The sequence below is a fragment of the Triturus cristatus genome, chromosome 3_1 (genome assembly GCF_964204655.1).
Source record: "Triturus cristatus chromosome 3_1, aTriCri1.1, whole genome shotgun sequence".
NCBI lineage: Eukaryota > Metazoa > Chordata > Amphibia > Caudata > Salamandridae > Triturus > Triturus cristatus.
This window is the reverse complement of record NC_140583.1, coordinates 381,420,709-381,441,333: the sequence shown is the minus strand read 5'-3', so window position 1 is coordinate 381,441,333 and position 20,625 is coordinate 381,420,709. Positions and strand designations below refer to the sequence as shown.

General features: G+C 41.2%; 1 protein-coding gene across 4 annotated transcripts in view; it reads right to left on the bottom strand.

The window, feature by feature from the left end:
- WDR72 (WD repeat domain 72) overlaps positions 1-20,625 on the bottom strand; it is a 1,103,881-nt gene that overhangs the window by 740,290 nt on the left and 342,966 nt on the right. For all 4 annotated transcript variants that reach the window (XM_085644161.1, XM_085644164.1, XM_085644162.1 and 1 more), the window contains exon 6: positions 10,010-10,086. In XM_085644161.1, coding sequence (XP_085500287.1) covers positions 10,010-10,086 — 77 coding nt within the window. The remainder of the gene's footprint in view (positions 1-10,009; positions 10,087-20,625) is intronic.

Here is a 20,625-nt window from a genome sequence, read left to right as displayed (position 1 = left end):
CAATAGTGAAAAACGAAATTGGCAATAATTCATTATCAGAACATGCCACACACACCGGGGCAATACCTTTCACATACACTGCACACCCTGCTTCTGTGGGTGGCACAATCACTGCAGCAAGCCCACTAGCAGCATTTGATTTGCAGGCCCTGGCCACACACAGTGCATGGTACTAGGGACTGACTAATAAATCAAATAGCCAATCATGGAAACACCAATCCATAACAGTAATTTACAAAGGGAGCACTTGCATTTTGGCACTGAACAGCAGTGGCAAGGTGTCCAAAGCATCTAGCCCAGCGAAACCGAGTCCAACACACACCAAAAATACAGGAGGCAAAAGCAAAAAATGTAGGAGAGACCCACGCCAATGGTGCCAGGTCTAACACGAATGAAATAAGATAAATAAGGTGGAAAGAAATTAGATTGTATGCACAAAAGCAATAGTCTCTCTTCAAACTGGCAGCCTAAAGGGCTTATGGTGCACACTTAATAGTTTACTTGTGCTGTCTAAAAAAACTGTTGCAGAAACGGGTCCTGAAGAAACCTGGGTCAGGTTTATATCCAAGCTGTATAAACTAAAAGAAGGAAAAAGAGGTGCCCTTGCGTTACATGCAGTCTGGGCTCCCAGAGTAGGTGGTGGTAGAGAGTGTCCTGCTCCCCTCAGTAAGCAGTAATAAAATGTTTGTAAAGCTCTAGGGCTCAAGTTCCGATGGCCTCTCCTCAGATATAATCAAACTCAATCCTAGTCTCTTGGCTCCGGGATTTGGAGTGATAATCAGTGGACATGATTTACCAGAATTATGGAAAGGAAGCATCAGGGTTCCACTGTTTAAAAAGGGTGAAAGGGACCTGCTCTCGAGTTATCGCATAATCACCCTCCTCGGCAGTCCCAGTAAAATGTATGCAAACCATCTACTGGGTTTATTGGACAAGTGGGTAAGTGATGCCAGTATTTTACCGAATTTCCAAATGGGTTTCCATAAAGGGTATTCTACTTCAGACTTATCCAAAACCTTTAGGCTACAGAATGCGCCCTAAAAATGAGACAGCCCTTTTATGAGTCATACATCGATTTGTCAACAGTGTTTGACACTATAAATAGGGCTCTACTCTGCAAAAAGATGTAAGATGGAATTGTCCACTGGGTTTATTAAAGCTCATAATTCATCTAATGAGGGCTCATGGACTACAGTGGAACTTGGGGCCAATGGATTCAGACAGGTGTGCATCCTGGCTCCACTCCTGCTCTCAATCTATATTGCGGATACTATGGTAGGATTAAAACAGGTTCGGTCTTTTCTGCTAAAATTCGGAGTTGAGGCCATTTCAGCAATGTTTTATGCTGATGACACCATGTTGGTCCTTACGCCACTAGGCCTTCAGAGGCAACTGGATGTCTATCCAAATATTTCAAGGACAACGAGCTAAAAATAAATATGTCAAAAACAAAGGTCATGGTCTTTTCGAAAGGAAGGATGCAGTTCATATGGTTCAAGTGGTGGTTAAGTGATTTTCAAGTTGAAGTGGTAAAATAGATATTTTGGCCTTCTTTTTAGCTGTAACTTAAATTTTAAATCCCATATAGACCTTCAGGTAGTTCAACCCAAAGCTATAGCTTGCACTTAAAATAGGCTGGGCCTAGCTTTGGGGCATATGTCTACTGAAGTCCTGAAAGAGAAGTACAATGCAAAAATGTTTAATTTACTACTGTATGGTTGCGAGGTTATGCCAAAGAACATAAAGCGACTGTGGATTTTTTGAACTAATACCTGGAAAATATGTGTCAGGTTGCCCAGAGGCTCCTTGAACAGTGCCGTGAGACTACAGCTGGGCCTTATTGATATATTATTTAAATATAAACAGGGGATCCTTAACTATTGGGCCCATCTTTTAAAGTCAGATGAGGGCTTCTCAAGGTACACCTAAAAACAAACCTGCAGGAGAAGTATGTGGTCATTGAGATTGAGAAGCCATTGGCCCATTGGGTTGTGAATCTCCAACAAATTAAGGCCTCTCTGAATCTCCCAGTAGAGTATGACCCTCAAAATATGTCTGTTTTGCTGCAGAGACAATTATTAACAGTATGATAAAAGAGTGCTGTAGGTAGTGTGGTTTAAATGATGTGTGCAATAGATTCACCCTGCAATAGCTGTTGGAGGCAGACTATTGTGGGCATTTCCAGCCACATCTGCGCGATATAAAAAGTGGATACGTCAGGAGGTGGGTCCTGAAGGTCAGGCTGGAGCAGGTTCCTGCCTTCATAAAGCGGAGGTTGGTCAGACAGATTGGGGCTGAAAGTGGCACCTGTCTCTTCTGGCAAATACCTTCATTGTCGTTTTTGCACATAATTGTATTTTGCACATGCTTTGATAGAATTAGAAGTTTGTTACTCTCTGCTTTTAGAATTTTACAGGTTTTTCGTATTAGTGAGTTAATGACAATACATTTAAAGTGTAATAATATAACTCTGTTTTACTGTAGGGAAACTCTTGTCAGTGGTTGCCGAATAGTTAGCAGATAGCCCATAGCAATAGATCCATATGTGTGGAATGTAAGGTTTGGAGCTACTTCTCTATGAATTATGGTTTTTGTGAATCTGACAGTTTATTATATGACGTATGGAATGTATGGCTTTGACCAGTTTTTACTTTCTTGGATCATATTCTGGCTCTAGTTACCTGATAACCTAGAATGGCAATTATTTTCTGTGACAACTGCATTTTGCACAAAAATGATTGCTTTTATAGCACGTATGATGCCACAATTGTATTTTGCACAAAGAATATCTGTATTTTGCACAAATCCTAACAATAGTGTCGCTCCATAGGTTCACTCTAGAATAAGGTTTTTAGAATAGCTTGCCTTTATGATCTGTGTATTGCCCACTATTGTATTGCCTTTGCTCCTCATAATCTTATCCAGCTTACTCCTTTAAAAAAAAAAAAGTTGTGGTCTGTCTCTTCCTTGTTGTATTTGTATTTAGCACTCAAAGAAATTGTGTTTTGCACAACTGGTATGGGAAAGTGTCTTATTGAAGATTAATTCAGGCTGTGTATGTATATAGGAAAAAAAATTATGTCTGATGAATGGAGGTTTTAAGAATCAAGTTATATTCTAATTTTAAGGGAATGTTTATATATGAAATGTTTGCACTTTTGGCATGACATCAACTGTTAAATAAATACATATATCAAAATATCATACAAAGTGTACCCAGGGCCTGTAAGTTAAATGTAACTAGTGGACTGCAGCACAAATTGTGCCACCACTAAACAGACAATATCGCTATGCTCCATTTGCTGATTTCATAAATCAATGTCTATTTATGGCCAAAGGTTTTATTCTGATAAAGGATTGCATAAATGATTGTAAAACCCCTATTGTTTCACTGTGCAACTGGTTTTTATTGTCTGTGTATCATGTGTGCAATATGCATTGCAGTCTATAAAACCACATGCTAACTTCTGTAATTTGAATGACTCCTGCTTGATATTTAGCTACTTGCCACTGACTGAGATAAAGTTACACTTTGATCCTTAAAGCTGTGTCTTTTTAAAATTTTAGGCTTGCACAAAGGTTTAAACTACACATTTCAACTGTCAATATAACCTAATTTTAACTATTAATAGTTCACCCCTAAGTAGGCCTTAAAAGTCCAGAAGGCAGAATGCATGTTATTTAAGGGGAGGATATATAAAGGTTTAAAATAAACATGTCCTTACAGTGAAAAGCCCTCAAAAGCTATTTTCATTGTAGCAGGGTTAGCGGTTCCATAGGAAAGCATTGGGAATTAATATCATTTGTAATTGTAGTTATATTGTGCTTACTACACCTGACGAGGCGTTGAAGCGCTTTTTGGTGAGTAGCACGCTACTTCGGTACACAAGGTGGATTAGTGTAATGTTAAAATTAAATAATATTATCTCCACCTAGGAACCAAATAAAGAGTTACTGCCTGGACATTTTAAAATATTTATTACAAATCCAATTTGTAACAAATGGATTAAAAAAGGTACTTTTAAAAAGTTACCTTTAGCCTGCCTTAAGTCTGTAGAAGCCTATTTTCCACAGCCTCCAACTCAACTATCTTCCATGAGCTAAATAGCTCCTTGATTAGGTGTGAATTGGCTGCCAGAGCTGAGACAATGTCCTTGGGATTGTGGAGAAGTTTACCTTCCCATGACAGGTTTACCTGGTGGCTGTGCTCGCCCTTTGCATAGCTTCAAATTATGTCTACCCTGTCACTGCCAGATGGAGCTCACTCTTTAGCTTGCCCCCTCTATTGTCATTCTAGCAAACCAGACACCAATCCCAGTGGGCAAGAATCTGCCCCCAGAAGTGGTTTGAGTCACTAGAGGGGTGGGTTTTCTCATTTCCTTGGCCATGCCACTGGATAGGCACAGGAGCTCTGCACAAGGGAGGAAAGGTTTTGCCATCTTGGTTTTTAGGTAAACAGGTGCTCTGTGGAATTGTTTGCAGTATGACATGCAGGAACTGTGGCAGAAGTAGGTAGGATTACTCCTGGGAACTTTTCCACAATTGGTTAGGGAGGGATGATAAGCCTCCTAACCACCAACCCCGGTGACTAGCACCAGGAATAAATAAAGCACCCCTCATCACTTTCTTAGGACCCGTGAAAGACATAAGAAGGATTGCGCATGCTGTTGAGGCCTGAGAGGAAAACCCTAAGGGATGGACCTGCTCTTACTAGGACCCAGAACAAGGAAGGATACTCCAAGGGTCTGTTGGCTGATCTGTTAATCTACAGGGACACAAAAGCTGAAATAAGCCCACTTTCATGGAAAAGCCCAGCTGACCAGTTCCAACTGGATCTGCTCGGTACCCTACTGGTGACTTCTGTTGGAGTGAGTTCTGACCCCCTAGTGGTGTTCCTAAGGTCCCGGGTACCTTGGCAGATGTGTGAGTGTACTATTCCTGCCTGGCACTGAAACCTGGAACTGTCATATGGCTGATAGGGTCATTGTCGGCATCGCTAAGTGCACATGAGCTCTGTTGCCATGATGTCGCTTTTGCGCACGTTACTACATGACTTTATTTTTGCAAGACTCTGTTTATGCCTTTCAAATGAGAACCGTCTGCTTTGTGTGTTCTCTATCTGTTCTTTGAGTTTAGTCTGAGCACGGTGAGCTAGGTCGATAAACAATACTCCTTGTTTTTCTGTTCTGGTCAGTCCCTAGCACCTAGACAAAACACGTTAACACAGCTGCGGCTGCTGAAGACTCAGGCTTTGATATTATGGCAATGCATGTTTGATTAACACACACTTCGAGAGAGACTTTTCCAGGGAGAAGAGCTGTGCTGTTCCAATGATGTAGATATACCATCTAGGCACTAAGGTATGGGGTTCGCTGACAAAGCCCAGAGATCTTCTATTATATAATAATATTTCTTCTCACCAAGGGGAGGGTGGTTAGGCCTTATAGCCCTTAATCCACTGTCTTTATAAGATGATATCTCCCTTCATGATATGTGGACCTGCTACAATGTTAACCATGTTGACTATATGCATTTTGTGGTTGGTAAGGGCACGTATGCAGCTTTATACGGCACAATAGTTCAAATAAACATTTTAATTATACTCGTGTTTCAGACTATTCTTATTGCAAACAAGTACGAGTGAGCTAGTTAAAGGGTATGTCTTATTACCGCGATTCCTGTGAGAGTTGGGGGTGTTGTGTTCTGGGTTGGCTAATCATTTGATTCTTCGTGATTGTTTAGGAGAGCGAGTGAGACACTATAGCTACTCGGTCCTGGGATTGTGGGTACTGAGGCGGTAGGAAAGCTTAACCCCTATACACCAAGTTCCAGTATTCAGGTGCATAGTTCTTTGTATGTGCAGAATCCCTGCAACAGAGCCTGGAGAACCAACAGAAGATTATGACAAGCCTGAGAAAACAATATAACAAAGTAATGTTACTGCTGCTGGGCCAAAGATTCTGGTTGCTCCTACTCAGCTTTTCTGAAGCAGCAAATCAGTTTCAGCCAGTTACCACGGATAAGATATCCGGACTTGTGGAGCCCAGTTCAGCTACAATTTGCAGACTTTCACTGCTGGAGGAATCCTAGCTCCAAGAAAATGGAGTGCAAACGCAGACATGTTCACTGAGTGAAGGTGCCAAATGTATTTGGCTGGCGAGGGACCTTCCTTGGGTGCAAATTTTGAATTTCTCCTGTTTTGAGCTTTCCCGTCAACGGCTTCACAAGGACTTCTTCAGATGGTTATTCAGCTTTGTGCAGCCCACCTCCGGCACAGGCTTCTGTCTTGCCCCGCTGAGGATTTTTGACTTCTATTTCAGAAACTAAGTCTGAAGCTAAAGCTTTCCACTTGGACAAACCTGGTCTCTGTCTAGGAGTAGTGACCCATCGCAGTTGGCCTCAACTTCTGACTTTGACCCAGTGTAACGAGACCGGTTGTCGCAGTTAGGACATGGTGCTATTTTTACTTAACCCTTTAAAAATTTATATTTTTAATTCCTCTCCTTAGATTTTAGTCATTTTAGTGTGTATCATTTTTGTTCAATTAAATATGCTCTATATTTAAACATTGGAGTGGGAATTTTATTGTGTTGTGTGTTTGGCTTCATAACCTTTTTGGTTCTTCAAATGCCTTACACATTTTCTTATGTTATACCTGTTTTTCTTTGACACAACTATCAGGGGCTGAGCCTAGGTTTACATTTCTGAAACCTTCACTGGTCCTAACAGAACTAGGATTATCATTACTTGTGCTGGACTACTATCCACCCAAAATAATAATCCACTTTCTCACACACAAAAAACTTGAAATAGCTGTAGATGAACTATACATATTTCAAAATCCAGCAGTTGGGAAAGAACAAATTAAGAAGATTTTTAATTCTGAAGTGTGATGGAAACAATATTTTAAAAGGTTCAAAACAAATCAAGATATTTTCCTTGGTGATGTGCAAATGAAAAATAATTGCTGAAATATGTTTACCAAGCATTATAATTTGTGCAAAATATAGTTTTACCAATGGGAATGCACTATCACATAATGCTTTAGTAATATATTTGCAAGCTCAAGTGTAATGCAAAATGCACCACCAGCACCACTCTACACCCTTATCACTCCCTTGCTCAATGGGCAATGCTCATTTGCTGCACTTGTTATTTGTGTAACACTTGGGTCTTTCACAATCCCTATGACTTCAGTGATGAAGCCTTAATAGCAGAACCCCCACTTTAAAAATTGTTCCAGCACCACTGCTTATTAATATTTAAAAGGGAAAGCTTTACCTGTCAAAACACGCTATTTTAACATGGCACTCTGCAGGTTTTATAGTGCAGCGGCGAAGCTACACAGGGTAGCTCTGTGGCCATGTTGGCTCTACCCTCTAGTGAATAGCAAAATAGGTGATGCAGTCAAAAAAGTGGCATGTAACTTCCAGGCCTGTCAAAGGTAAGTTAAAAATGCCAACAGAATAAGGAAAGGTAGCCAAATTTAGAGATAGAGAACGAGGACTTTACTCCTGGCTAACAGGGGTAAAGTGCACAGAGTTCTGTAAGTCAGCAGAAAGAGTGTCCAGAAAATGTTATATTGGTGAGCAAGGGAATAGGTGGCTTTCCTACAACACGTAATAATAAATTCATTGTTATTACATTCTTAACTATGTGTCATATTAATATTATCTTGCTTCCGTATGGGTATAACTCAAGATGTTTAATTGAACTGGCTCTATGTTGAAGATGTCTAAAAATATGCACTATATGCATTTTTTTGTCATTTCAACTGTACAGAGTAAATATTTGATTTAAATGGTTTTGATTTAAATGTTCCTAATAAAAGGAGAATATACATTTAAAATTAACAAAAAGTAATTAAATCCAGCGAGTCTCCACATTGACAATCAGTAATAATAGGCGTTCTAAGAGATGTGAGCATGCGCATTCATTTGAGCCACTGATTTTTAAGATCGCACAATTATGGGTAACATTTTATCAGGAAAGCACCTTATCGGCATAAATATCATTCATTCAAGCTACTTCAACAGATTATTTTAATGTGTTTTGCAGAGCTACATTTATTCCCACAGTAAAACAAATTACATTTAGCTATAATTGTTTTATCTTTTTAAAACATTTATTAGACATTGTTGGACTTGGCCCTTCCTGTAGGGGCATTCCCAAAATTGAGTGCTTTCCCCCTACAATGTTTTTTGCTGAAATTATTTTTGCTGGCTTTAGGACTGCTAAGCAGTGCTAAAGTGCTTGTGCTCTCTCCTTAAACATGGAAGAATTGGCTTATATCCAAATGGCATATTTGATTTACGTATGTGTCCCTAGTAAAGTGGCACTACATATTCTCAGGGCCTGTAAATTAAACGCTACTAGAGGGCCTGCAGCAATGATTGTGCCACCCACTTAAGTAGCCTTTTAAACATGTCTCAGGCCTGCCATTGCAGAACCTGTGTGTGCAGTTTTAAACTGTCATGTTGACCTGGCAAAATACACCCTTTGCTAGGCTAACACCTTTTTGAATACATCTAAGTCACCCCTAAGTCAGCACAGAGGGCAGGCTGCAATGTATTTTATAGGTTGGACATGTACTTTTAAATTTAACATGTCCTGATAATGAAAAACTCTCCAATTCAATGTGTACTACTGGAAGGCCTATCTCTCCCGTAGGATTTTATTAGAGTTGCATCATTACATTTTGTAAGTCATTTCCAAATGCGAAGAGATAATTGGTTAATATCAATGGCAGCCTTGACGACGACACTGGAGTCTGCATCACAGCCTCCCAGAACCGGCGCATCGCCCTGACTGCGCATTGCATCCCTGACACCAGACTTTGCATCGCAATCCCTGTCAATGGGATCCTCAACGTTGACACAACAGGTACCTTGCACCCCAGTCTCATTGCATCTTGGAACTGATGGATCAGCTTGGGTGTGCAACGCATCTTTGATGCGGATCAATACAACGCCCAACAAACCAAGATTAAAGATGCTCTGTTTATCAGGCCTAACTGGATCCCTTAAGCTGGCCCACGCTCCCTTGCGATCGGACTCAAATTGTGACTTTATCCCTGTCCGGCACGACCAGATATCCACAGTTGACACCTTATGCCTCTTGGTGGTATCTTACCTAAAAACTTTAAAATTCAATATCTCCGGTTCAACTAATTTTTTTTGTCATTTTGCCCTTAGCTTATTTATTAAATTAAGATCTATTTTTCTAACTTGGTTTGGGATTCTTTTTGTGTTGTGTTTTCATTGTTTTACTGTTTGAAGTGTTGCACAAATACATTTCTTTTTTTTCTCGGAGTTTTATATAGTGCGAACTTGACCCGGTATCTGGTATCAGAGCACTTTACATAGCACCAGTTGCGTTACATGAGGACACAGTAATTTTTCATAGTAGATATAATAAAATATATATAAGTATATATTTTCAAACAAACTCCCACTGGTTGTAGGTAAGAGAATATAGCATAAGTCAAACTGTTAAAGGTATGCAACCATCCTCCTTAGTACAGTTCGATCTCCCACAACCACAGAGATTAAACCCAAAGGCGGATAGGGAAAAGAAAAGTGGGAGGGGTTGGTAATGGACTAAAATACAAAAATTACAATTTACATGATATCTAAAATAGTATTTTATTTATTTGCAGGCTCTCACTTCAAAACTAAATGGCTTTTGGAGGCCCACTGAATTTAGCGTGGAAGTTACATTTCAACAGAGTATCTTTATGAAGCAAGGGGAAAGATTTTGATCAGTTTCCTGTAAGAGTATTTTTTTTTTCTTTTCCATATCTAAAGTGTGTTTCACAGCTTCAGTTGTACTACTGAGAACCCACAGCTGCATTTCCAGTGCAAATTCTTGGCCATAAAAAATTTATTGAACTGATCTTAGAGTTCTATTCTTGACTAATATACCTTGCAGATATATGTGGACAGTACTGTGGAGGTATTTGTACACGAGACACTCCACTGAATGGAATGTAAGTATTATACAAACTGACCTGTATACTAGTCACGGACGAAGAGAGGTTCCAAACTTTAAGATCCCCAGCAACAGATACTGCAACCAACGAGTCTTCTGTAAAATGCAATACAGACCTGTTTAGTATAAATAGCTTGTGGAAATTAGAATACGACCAAGACCAATAAAGCTAAAGTATTTTTTATGATAAATTGTAACATTTCACAGATTATCATTAACATACTTTTGAAGACTTTTTAACTATGCAGACGTCATTTGACCACGGCCCAAATGAAAAACTATTTATGTTCATTAACCCTTTTAGGCATTTTGTGATATTTTTCAGGCAGGGTGAATGAAGTGGTACATGTGCCAATGTGAAACGGGAACTGCCAAAGGAAACAAAACAGAAGTTCCCTCATTTAATCATGTACAAGTGGGTGAGCTGTCCACTGTGGTGCAGCCTGCTGCACCTTATGCGAGATAGTCCAACACACGGTCCAGCAAAAACAAACTAAGTGAAAAAAAACAGCCAACCACAAGGATCTATAATAAAATGTGCCCATATCCTTATCTGTGCAGTATACATCACCAAACCATTGTTGGTGAAGAAAAGGATAGGGGAGCCCACCCAGGTGCCATCAAGCATCATGTGAGAGGTCCCCTTCCTTTCCTTCTGTATCACAGAAGAAAATACACCAAGATTAAAAACATAAAAAGATAAAAACTAATCCTCATGAACAGACTCAAAAACAAGTCGAATGCTAGGGTGAGGGCAGAGACGAAAGGTAAACATTTCTGTTCTTTGTTTGTTTCTCTTAAATTTGCCTATCCATATACTATTTGTGGAATTGCTGCTCAGTCAGAGGCAGGATTGTCCCCATCTCATGGGGTAACTCTATTAAATCAGCTTGATATGTTGAACACTATGCAGTCATGAATGCCCATTCCTGGTATACAATGCTCTGTTTTTCAGGCATAGAATTCCATGGTTGCGAGCCTCATGGGTTCCTATTCATTTACAAAATTAATTAACAATGTTTCCAATGCTAACTTGACTTTCCATCGTGGATGCCACATTTTCCAGTGCTGCTATACACTGGTTCTCAGTTAATGTCCACGATTGGGAAGCACATAACTGGTAATACTCGCTTCCATTTCTCATGTGATCAAGACCATCATACGGTCAAAATGTGTTATGGGATGTGAATAAAGAAACAATTTCAGCATCACAATGGTGTCCTGAGTGTACATGAACTAAATTGAACTTTTGTGAGGAGATTACAGCTGGCACGCTCCACCTGCATTACGCGCCACCCCTCATGGGCCTTGGGTCCCGAGAGGAGCTTTTCATGTGTGGTCGGATTACGGAGGAGCCTTCTTGACTGGCCACATCTGGCATTACTACCCGTTACTGAGAGAAAGCACCCGGGTGACTCTTCAGCTGCTATCTGTCTTAGAGGTGAGCCTTTCTTCTCTATGGGGCTGCGGGACGGGTGGGCACAGCGTGTCGAAGGATTCACTGCTCATCCGCTTCAGTGACCTAGGGTCTAGGGGGGCCTTAACATCTCAGAAAGGTGCGGAGGGAGCAGTGGTGCAGTGTGGCTCACTACCGATGTTCACTGCGGTTGCCAGATGACCTCTCCCAGCTGGGACAAGAGTACTGCTTGCATTTTGCATTTGCATCATGATTACTCAGTTACTCATGGAGGCAAGGGGAACCTACCAATCTCGTGGAACCGGAACACTGTCAGTCAATCTATATTCACAGTGCAGTGATATTTCTACACAAATTAACCTGCTTTCAATCACACCAACATGGATGAGGATGAAGATGCAGAAAGAAGGGCAGCATCCCAGTCAATGTTTGCTAAGGTGTTGACCAAAGGGAATGGTGTATTAAAGTAAAGTTCAAAAGAATATCAACTGAATAATAAACTTAGAAGATTTGAAAAAATAAGCAGATCAGAGGTATAAAAATAGTGGGAATCTACCTCGCTCTGAAATTATGTGGACAAGGGGATGATACCAAGGGGAATCCGTATCTATCCAATACAGTCCTACGACTCACCCAACCTTAAGATACTAAAAGAATGGAATGACAATACCGCTGCTAGTTCTAAACGCACGTTGGAGATTTTTATTACATTTGCATGGATAGATAGAGAAGCTCTGCTGCGAGATAAAAAGTCTATCAGAGACTAATTAATTTGGAGACCAAAGAAGGACATGATTGTAAAATGTATGGAAGCAATGAAAACCTGCAAGAACAAAAATGAGGATGATATCATAGCGAGGAAGCAGAGAAAAGTCCAAAGGGACTGGTTGGACTATGAGAGTGGGAGAATTCTGATGCTCAACCGGAAATACGACAAAGTACTCAACTCCACAACAGAGGAACAAGCTGTATCTACGACACTACCGGAAACCTCCCTTGCTGAACCAGGACGATAAGCGACAATGAGACTGATACGTCATACACTTCTGGAAGTATAGTCTCAGACAGTGACCAGACAGGCAAACTGATGATATTTTGGATGAAAACAAGAGGGCCGTCAGACAGCAAGAGGGACACCAGTACAAAGAGTCAGGGATGGGGACAAGAGCAAGAGGCAGAGGAAGAGGTCGAGGAGGAGTTGGCAGAGGTGACAAAGACTCTGACAGAGACAACAAAAGAAGCAGAGGAAGAGGGCGCACGGGAAACAAGACTAGCAGCTCCAGCGGGGTATCATAATTGATATGGAAATGGTAAATAGAACAATAATTAACCTTTCTAACAGACCCCTTTCTGACTCTAACAAGATTACACAGCACCTGAGACTCTCATACTGCCCTTCAGAACAATTTAATTATGCTGAAACATGCATTGACATGTACAAATTTGTGAGGAAGTTGAAAATTAGAGTGGCACTGTTTAAAAAATGCTAACCGCAGGGGGTGATGTAGCAGCAATACTGTTAATGCTAACTGTGAACAGTTGTGATACCGACATCTTTCCAGTACTTGTGAATTAGAGACATACAGTGAAACAGGTGAGGCTCCCCATGATCTCAATGGGTTAATGGTTGAGTTAGGCATTACATATGATCATGCCGTATCTACTGATTTTAAACGCTGCTCTACTTTTGTTTCCACACTGCCACATGACAACATCAATCCCTTCCATGACACCATAACTAAAAGCCTTATGAGCTTCAGACATAAAACATGGAAGAAAGGCATGTTTCCACCCAGTCTCTCATATAGGCTCTGGAATCACTGGCATCAGACACCAACATCATCATTCACACTGTAGACAAAGGGGGGAGGGGTGGTGCTTCTCAATTGGAACATGTACATTGAGGAGGCTATGTGCTAACTTGGTGACAATAAGTTCTATGTTTCTATCAACAGAGAGTCATATGCCAACAGCGTCACTGGAGTGGGAAGATTACTGCCGACTGAAAAAGATTACCCTATATTACCCATGCTATATCTCCTCTCCAAGGCACACAAGAACAACCTTAAATCCCCAGGAAGACCTACCGTTTCCTCCAGGGTTAGTGCCCTGGAGAACGTTTTGAGGTGTGTAGACCATTTCCTGAGGGAGTATGTCATGTACCTGCCCTCCCATGTGAGAGATACACAAGACTTCCTAGGCAAACTAGAAAGTATCTACTGGGAGAAGGATTACTTGCTTGTGACACTTGTCATCAACTCATTTTAAATTATCATTGACCATAAGGAAGGTATCCAGGCTTGCAGACATTTTTTGCAGGCCAGATCTGTCAGATATCTTGCCCACACTGACATAATCCTGGAGATAAGACACTGTCTCTCCAACAACATCTTCTCATTTAATCGCTCCATGTATAAAAAAATACTCAGGCCCACGATATCAACATATTTTGCTCCATGTTTTGCCAACCTCCTCTTCGGGTGGTGGAAGGAGGGCATCTTCAACAACCATGAATTTTTCACCGAATGCGAGCAGATCATGAAATGGTTGTGATAAATAGACGACCTGTACATTATTTAGAAGGGTGCAGAGACAGAAGCAGCACGGTTCATTGACAAACTCAATAACACCCATAACCTCATTCTGTCCCACACCATGAGCAGAACCTCAGTTGAATATCTTGATGTCAAGATAGAGATTGTCGAATACAGGATACTAATCAAATATTTCCGCAACTCAACTGCAGTGAACAGTATGGTACATGCCTTCAGCAGCCATGCTGATACCCTCAAGTGGAGTATCCCCTTTGGGGAGCTGCTGAGGGCCAAAAGTTATTGCAATACTGAGGAATCCTTTCTGATGGAACAAACTATCATGGTTGACAGATTCAGAGAGAGAGACTATCCACAGTGGGTTCTCAATAGAGCCATGGACAAAGCCAAAAATGTTTCTAGAGAAGAAACTCTAATCACTGAATCCAAACAGTATGATGGGACCAAGAATCCTCACGACCTTGAACAACAATTCCAAGGATATTCACAAAATCCTGACAAAAAAACTAGGACATACTCACAAGCGACCCTGTGATAGGGCACACTATACAAGACAGACCCAGGGTCACTTACAGAATGGGACACAGTCTCAGGGACATGTTGGTCCACAGTGATATCTCCATCAACAATCAGATTGGTCATCATAATCTTGAGGGTTTCTTTCCCATGTGGCCATTGGAAAGCCTGTAGAAAGATCTTTATGAGTAAGGAACTCTCCCCACCAACACCAGGCCAAATCTGAAGGATCACACAGTGTCTCACATGTAGTTCTTGTTTTGTGATATACATATGGGTAAGCACAACTTACATGATTAAGAAGAGGATTCTGGAAAACATGAGGGCCATCAACAACAAAGACCCCAATTACCTTGTGGTGAGGCATTTTCAGGAGATATACTACTCTGACAGCTCTCTGATAACCTTTTTTGCATTTAACAAATCGCCCACAACCCCAGGGGTAGTGATAAAACACTCATGTTCAGAACAGAGAATCTAAGTACATCCTAGACCTGAAGACCAAGAGTCCCGGTGGTCTCATCCTCAATGAGGAGCATGCCATACATCTCAATGAGGACTAGTGTGCCTGAGTGGATACCCCCTGTCATTTGCGTTCCACGCTTCCGGCACTAGGTGATATTCTGTCCACTTTGCATACTGATGTCTTCCCTTGCGACTGTCCTATACATATCCTAATCTATGGGACTGTGGCATTTAGCATGCTATTTTATCCTCTATTTGAACTCAGCTTTCCCTCCCTTTGACCTTATATCTCTGGCCTCACCCTAGCATTAGACCTCTTTCTGAGTCTGAGCAAGAGGATTAGATTTCATCTTTTTAAGTTTTTAACCTTAGTGTATTTTCTGTTCTGTTACAGGAGGAAAGGAAGTAGTCCTCACGCATAATGCTTGACGTCACCTGGATGGGCTACCCTACCCTTTTCTTCACAAAACCTGGTTAGGTGATACACACTGCACAGATAAAGATATGGCCATATTTTATTATTGATCCTTACACATTCAATTGTTGTCTTTTTCGGTTTTGTGGATGGAGAATTTTATCACGTAGTTGTTTTTTTCTGGACTGTGCGTTGGACTATCTTGCACCAAGCACAGCACGCTGCACCACAGTGCACGACTCAACCACATGTGCATGATTGAATGAGGGAATTTATGCTTTGCTTCCTATTACTTTGGCACATGTACCACGTCTTTCATCCTGTCTGATGCGGCAATGGTCTTCAAAGCATTCACCAAGAGGGACACACAGACTATCTGGTCTGCCTCTCATTATCGACTCTTTTAGCTGGAGTCTTGTAATTGCCATTCTTTGTCCATGACGTACACCAGGTCAGCACCATCCAACCTTGTTCTTGTATATGCTTGCAATCGAACCGATGTATTCTACAGGCATTTCAGCAAACCACTGTGGACATTGAGGCACTGACCATCATTTTCTCTTCTTTGTCTCTTTCTCTTTAATTTTTCCAACCATGTACTATTTGCAGAATGGCTGTTCAGTCTGAAGCAAGATTGCACCCACCTCATGGGGTAACACTATTATATCAGCATGATATGTTGAGCTCTATTCAGTCATAAATGCTTTTCATGTATAGAATTCCACAGTTGAGACAGAAGCTGCATGTGTTTCTATTCATTTACAATATTAATTTACAATCCTTGTAATGCCAACTTGGCTTTAGATCATGGCCGACGCATTTTCCACTGTTGCTTTCCACTGGTCCTTTGTTTATGTCCATGACTGGAAAGCACCTAACGGGTAACACTTTCTGTTGTTTCATATGTGATCAAGAAACGCGTTATGGGATGTGAATAAAGAAACAATTTCAGCATCACAATGGTGTCCTGAGTGTACGTGGACTTAATTTAACTTTTGTGAGGAGATTTCATGCGGCACGCTCCACAGGTCTTGGGGACCAGAAGGAGCTTTTCGTTTGTGAATATATAGACATATATTCCCCACCACTTAAATAGAGTGTCCCTTATGGGAGTTCCTTAAGGTGAGACGTTGTTGCTCCAATGAACCAGACTTTAAGAAACAAGCCAGTGAGATGCTTAAAGATTCCGAGTGAGGTGTTATCCAGAAATTATCTTGAAGGATGCCTTGAGGAGAGCAGTATTGAAAAGACGGGAAGTTTTACTGAGAACTATAGACAAAGGTGAGGAATAGAAGAATGAAACTCAGATCATCAGATACATTGCAGACTATAATACATTGAGTGGAAAAGTAAGAAATTTACTAAAGGATAATCGGAAAATCCTTCAAATGGTTGAAGATTTGAGAGAGACACTTCCCAAAGCATCGAACATTACTTAAAGAAAAGCTCCATCCCTAGGAGATCTAACATGCAGGTACATGAAACCAGTCAATGCGCAAGAGAACATGAATACTTGGCTCCCGACCAAAGGAAAGGCTTTTTTCAAATGCGCTAAATGCAAAGCCTGTAAATATGGCCAAAATAAAAGAGAACATGAGTATGTATATGGAAGGGAAAACAAAATACAGGAGAGAATTACACAGAATCAGGGTTTGTCCTGGAATGCATCTGTGGAATGAAATACGTGAGCAGGACCATCAACAAATTGAAGCTCTATATATTGCAACATCGGATAGCTAAAAAGAACCCAGATTTCCAATATGTTAAGGCCAAATATATACGGGAAACACATGATGGAAGACTGGAAAATAGAAGCACTATTGCATCAAACATGATATGGAACAACCTTGGGGGGTAACCAGGAATTGGAAATACACTGAGAAGAATCTAAAAAGATTGATGGGTACTGAGATTCCCCACGGATTGAATACAGATGCTGAATTATATATTCATCATGAGAAAAGGCTGAAAAACTACACAAACTCATTTAACCTCCATTTTATTTTATTTGGTGAACAGATATAAGAAACTTAAAGGAGGCGAAGAGAAAATGAACTAACAAAGGAACTAGTGATCTTCACTCAAATAAGGAATCAGGCTTAAGTACATGTAATTTAGAGACAAAATGATAACAAGCCCGCTTTCTGCCTGTTTGCTTTCTCCACCCCTGCTGGACCGGAGACCAGGGGAAAAACCACAAGCTCCAGCATTCCTCGCGGAACGCAGCTGCTCACGTCACTGCACCGTGTCAGAAGGCGCTTCAAAACTGGCCGCGGGCACCCGCAGCGCGGGAACAACTTTCTGCCTGTTTGCTTTCTCCACCCCTGCTGGACCAGTGACCGGGGGTAACACCACAAGCTCCAGCATTCCTCATGGCATGCGGCTACTCACATCACCGCACCGCACCAGGAGGCGCTACAAAACTGGCTGTGAGCTCTCGCAGCGCGAGTCGCGCGCGCATGCCCGGGCAAAGGCTGGGCCAATTTTTCCCTTTCTCTTAATTTGGCTTGTGTCTGAGGGGTCTCTATTTCCCCGTAAGATCCAATAATAACATTATAGCAATATGCGTAAACAGAAGGTGGGGGTGCGCAGCCATCGACTGAGCAGCCCGCCAAACGATCTACCATAGACAACTTATTAGCACGAGCTCTGAGCAAAGAAATTAATTTGGCAGAACAACGTATGTCGCTCACAAGAGCAGGCCAAACCGGAGATTCACAATTGGTAAGATGTACCGAGGGGACAGTCGAGGGGCACAGTCGAGGGGACAGCCAATATAGGCAGTATTCATGATTTCCAGAGCGTTGGATAATCAAGCAAAGCTGTGGGCGAAATATTGACACTAACTGTACCAGATCTGGGCCCCACTCCTGATGCCTCAGGACTTTTATCCTTACAAGCCACAAACACTTCTATTATTGCCTGTAAGCCTGCAGCCAAACTTAAAAGAAAGACGCAAGCACATATATCTGTTGTCTCAAAAAGCCCAGAGAAAATTATCCTGTTGGGGGTGCGGGGAACAAGGGATTGGCTAGAACAATATAGGTCCAATAATTTTTAGTAAGACCCTACTCATAACTTTTAGAGAGGTATCTAGGAGGGAAATCGTCCGGTTGTTTTTTGGGGTCGGTTTTGTCCCCTTTCTTATATATCGGGACAATAATAGACTCGCCCCATGTTTGTGGTGTTGTGTCCATTACAGCTGAGTTAAACACTCATGTTAGAAAAGGTCCCCATAAAAACATCAACTGGAACTCCATCAGGACCTGGTGCCCGTCCCCCTGCACTCTCCAGGATGGCCTGAAGAACTTCTTCACAGGTAATGTCCAGGACGTAGGACCTCCCTTCATGGGGCTCCTGATCTGGTCCCCCCGGCATCTCCTCATTATTACTATAAATTCCAGTAAAATGTGTCACACATTTATCTGCCGAAATAAAGGAGCAAAACTCTGGAATTTCATCATTCTTTAGAAATGGGGTATTTATTGTATCCCAGAAAAGTTTATTGTTCCTGGTTTCTGAGGAAATGATTACATTTTCCCATGCTTCTTCCTGTAATTCTTTTTTCCGGGCTGCTAAGACTATTTTATACTCTTGTCGTAGGGATTTAATCGCCAGTGTGTCTCGTAGTGTTTTTGACTGTGCATACTTTAGCACCTGTAATGCTTTGGTGCAGGTACCATCGAACCACCCCTTTATATATTTAGATATTTAATCAATCTGCATAGTTAAAAGTGATTTAATAAGCGTGGTAATACAATTAAAATTTCTGATTACTGTATTTGGGGAGATCTCATACTGAAGGCAGTAAGCTATTCTCGCTGATTGTGTGTTATTTGCTGTAGTATCCTTCTTGGATCAACACCTGTCCACTTTATTCTGATACCATTTGTCCTATAATGAGTGATATGGTCAGGTAAATCAAATACTTCACTTCTGGAGCCCCAAAAAAGAAAAGATAGGTCGAGTAAATTGTGGTCACTTAAAATAGAGGGAACATCGATAGGGTTGCCACACCTTAATATATCCGTGGTAGACACTAATATATGATCAATTATAGAGTAAATATTTATCTCTATAAAAGTTGGAAATATGACCCCATTGTGTCCACAGCCTCCTCTAAGTAGGTGGAGATCATATTTTATTATCATCTGCTTTAGAGAGAATCACATATGAGCACCTTTCTGGGATAAATTAACAATGATTGTTAGTAGTTTATTAAACCCACTTAGAGAAAGGCTGTCCAAAGTAGAGGAGGGCCTGAAAAAGGTTGCCGATCAGAGCCAAATGCATTTGAATCAGGTGCCACAAATAACAAGTACCGGAAGTAGTAATATAGGCCGCACTTCCACCCATGTCGAAACCCTAAATCACCTGGGACAAGAGAGATTGACGAATATAGATGCACAAGAGCCTCTAAGTACACCTACCAGTAATTGTGACCCAAACATAAACCAGTCGACTATAAATAATGAAACCTATAATACCAATGTGTCCGCCCGAGAGATACTCACCTGCTAGCTGCCTGTATGTGGCATTGTTAGTTAATGTACCCCCCTTGAAGCCTGATGCTATTTAAACAATGGAATGTTTGAAAAATAATGTAGTTCACTGGCTAAATTCTAGGCACTTATTCACTCCAAATAGAGCGCAGGAAATTCTGTTTACCAGAAAAGTGGGGTGGAATGTACCATAGGAAACAGATTTGTCTGGTGATTGTGCAATAATTAATTTTAGTAGTTCAAGAAGAGCTGTCAGTATCCATAATGCGACAGGGGCCCCAAATACAGATAGACAGACAATGGGTATACTACCTCTAGGGTATTTTTTCCACCATTTGAGGGGACGGGAGCAGTGTCAAAGGGGTGTACCCAATATTCAGAGATGGAGGAACACTATAAGTTTATTTCCACAACATGTTCATGATTTTGTTTCCCCCAATAGATACAAAACACAGAGTAGACTAGATGATATTGAGTGACTCAACCAAGCCCTTGTTGAGGACCCCAAGAGCTATCAGAACAGGTTTCCCATTTTGTCTCATATAGATAGTCAGCTAAGTAAACCAGGGCCCAGGGCTGGCACACACACAATAGAGATCTCCTCTATGGGTGGGTGGGTTGACGCTATGGCATCCGAGGCAGTGGAGGCATGCGAGGTACCTGATAATGCTCCCTTTGGAGTCAGTGCAATAGATACTGGCCCGATAGGACAACTCCCTAGGGAAGGGTTTGAATTTGGAACCTGGAATGTGAACGGGCTGACAAATA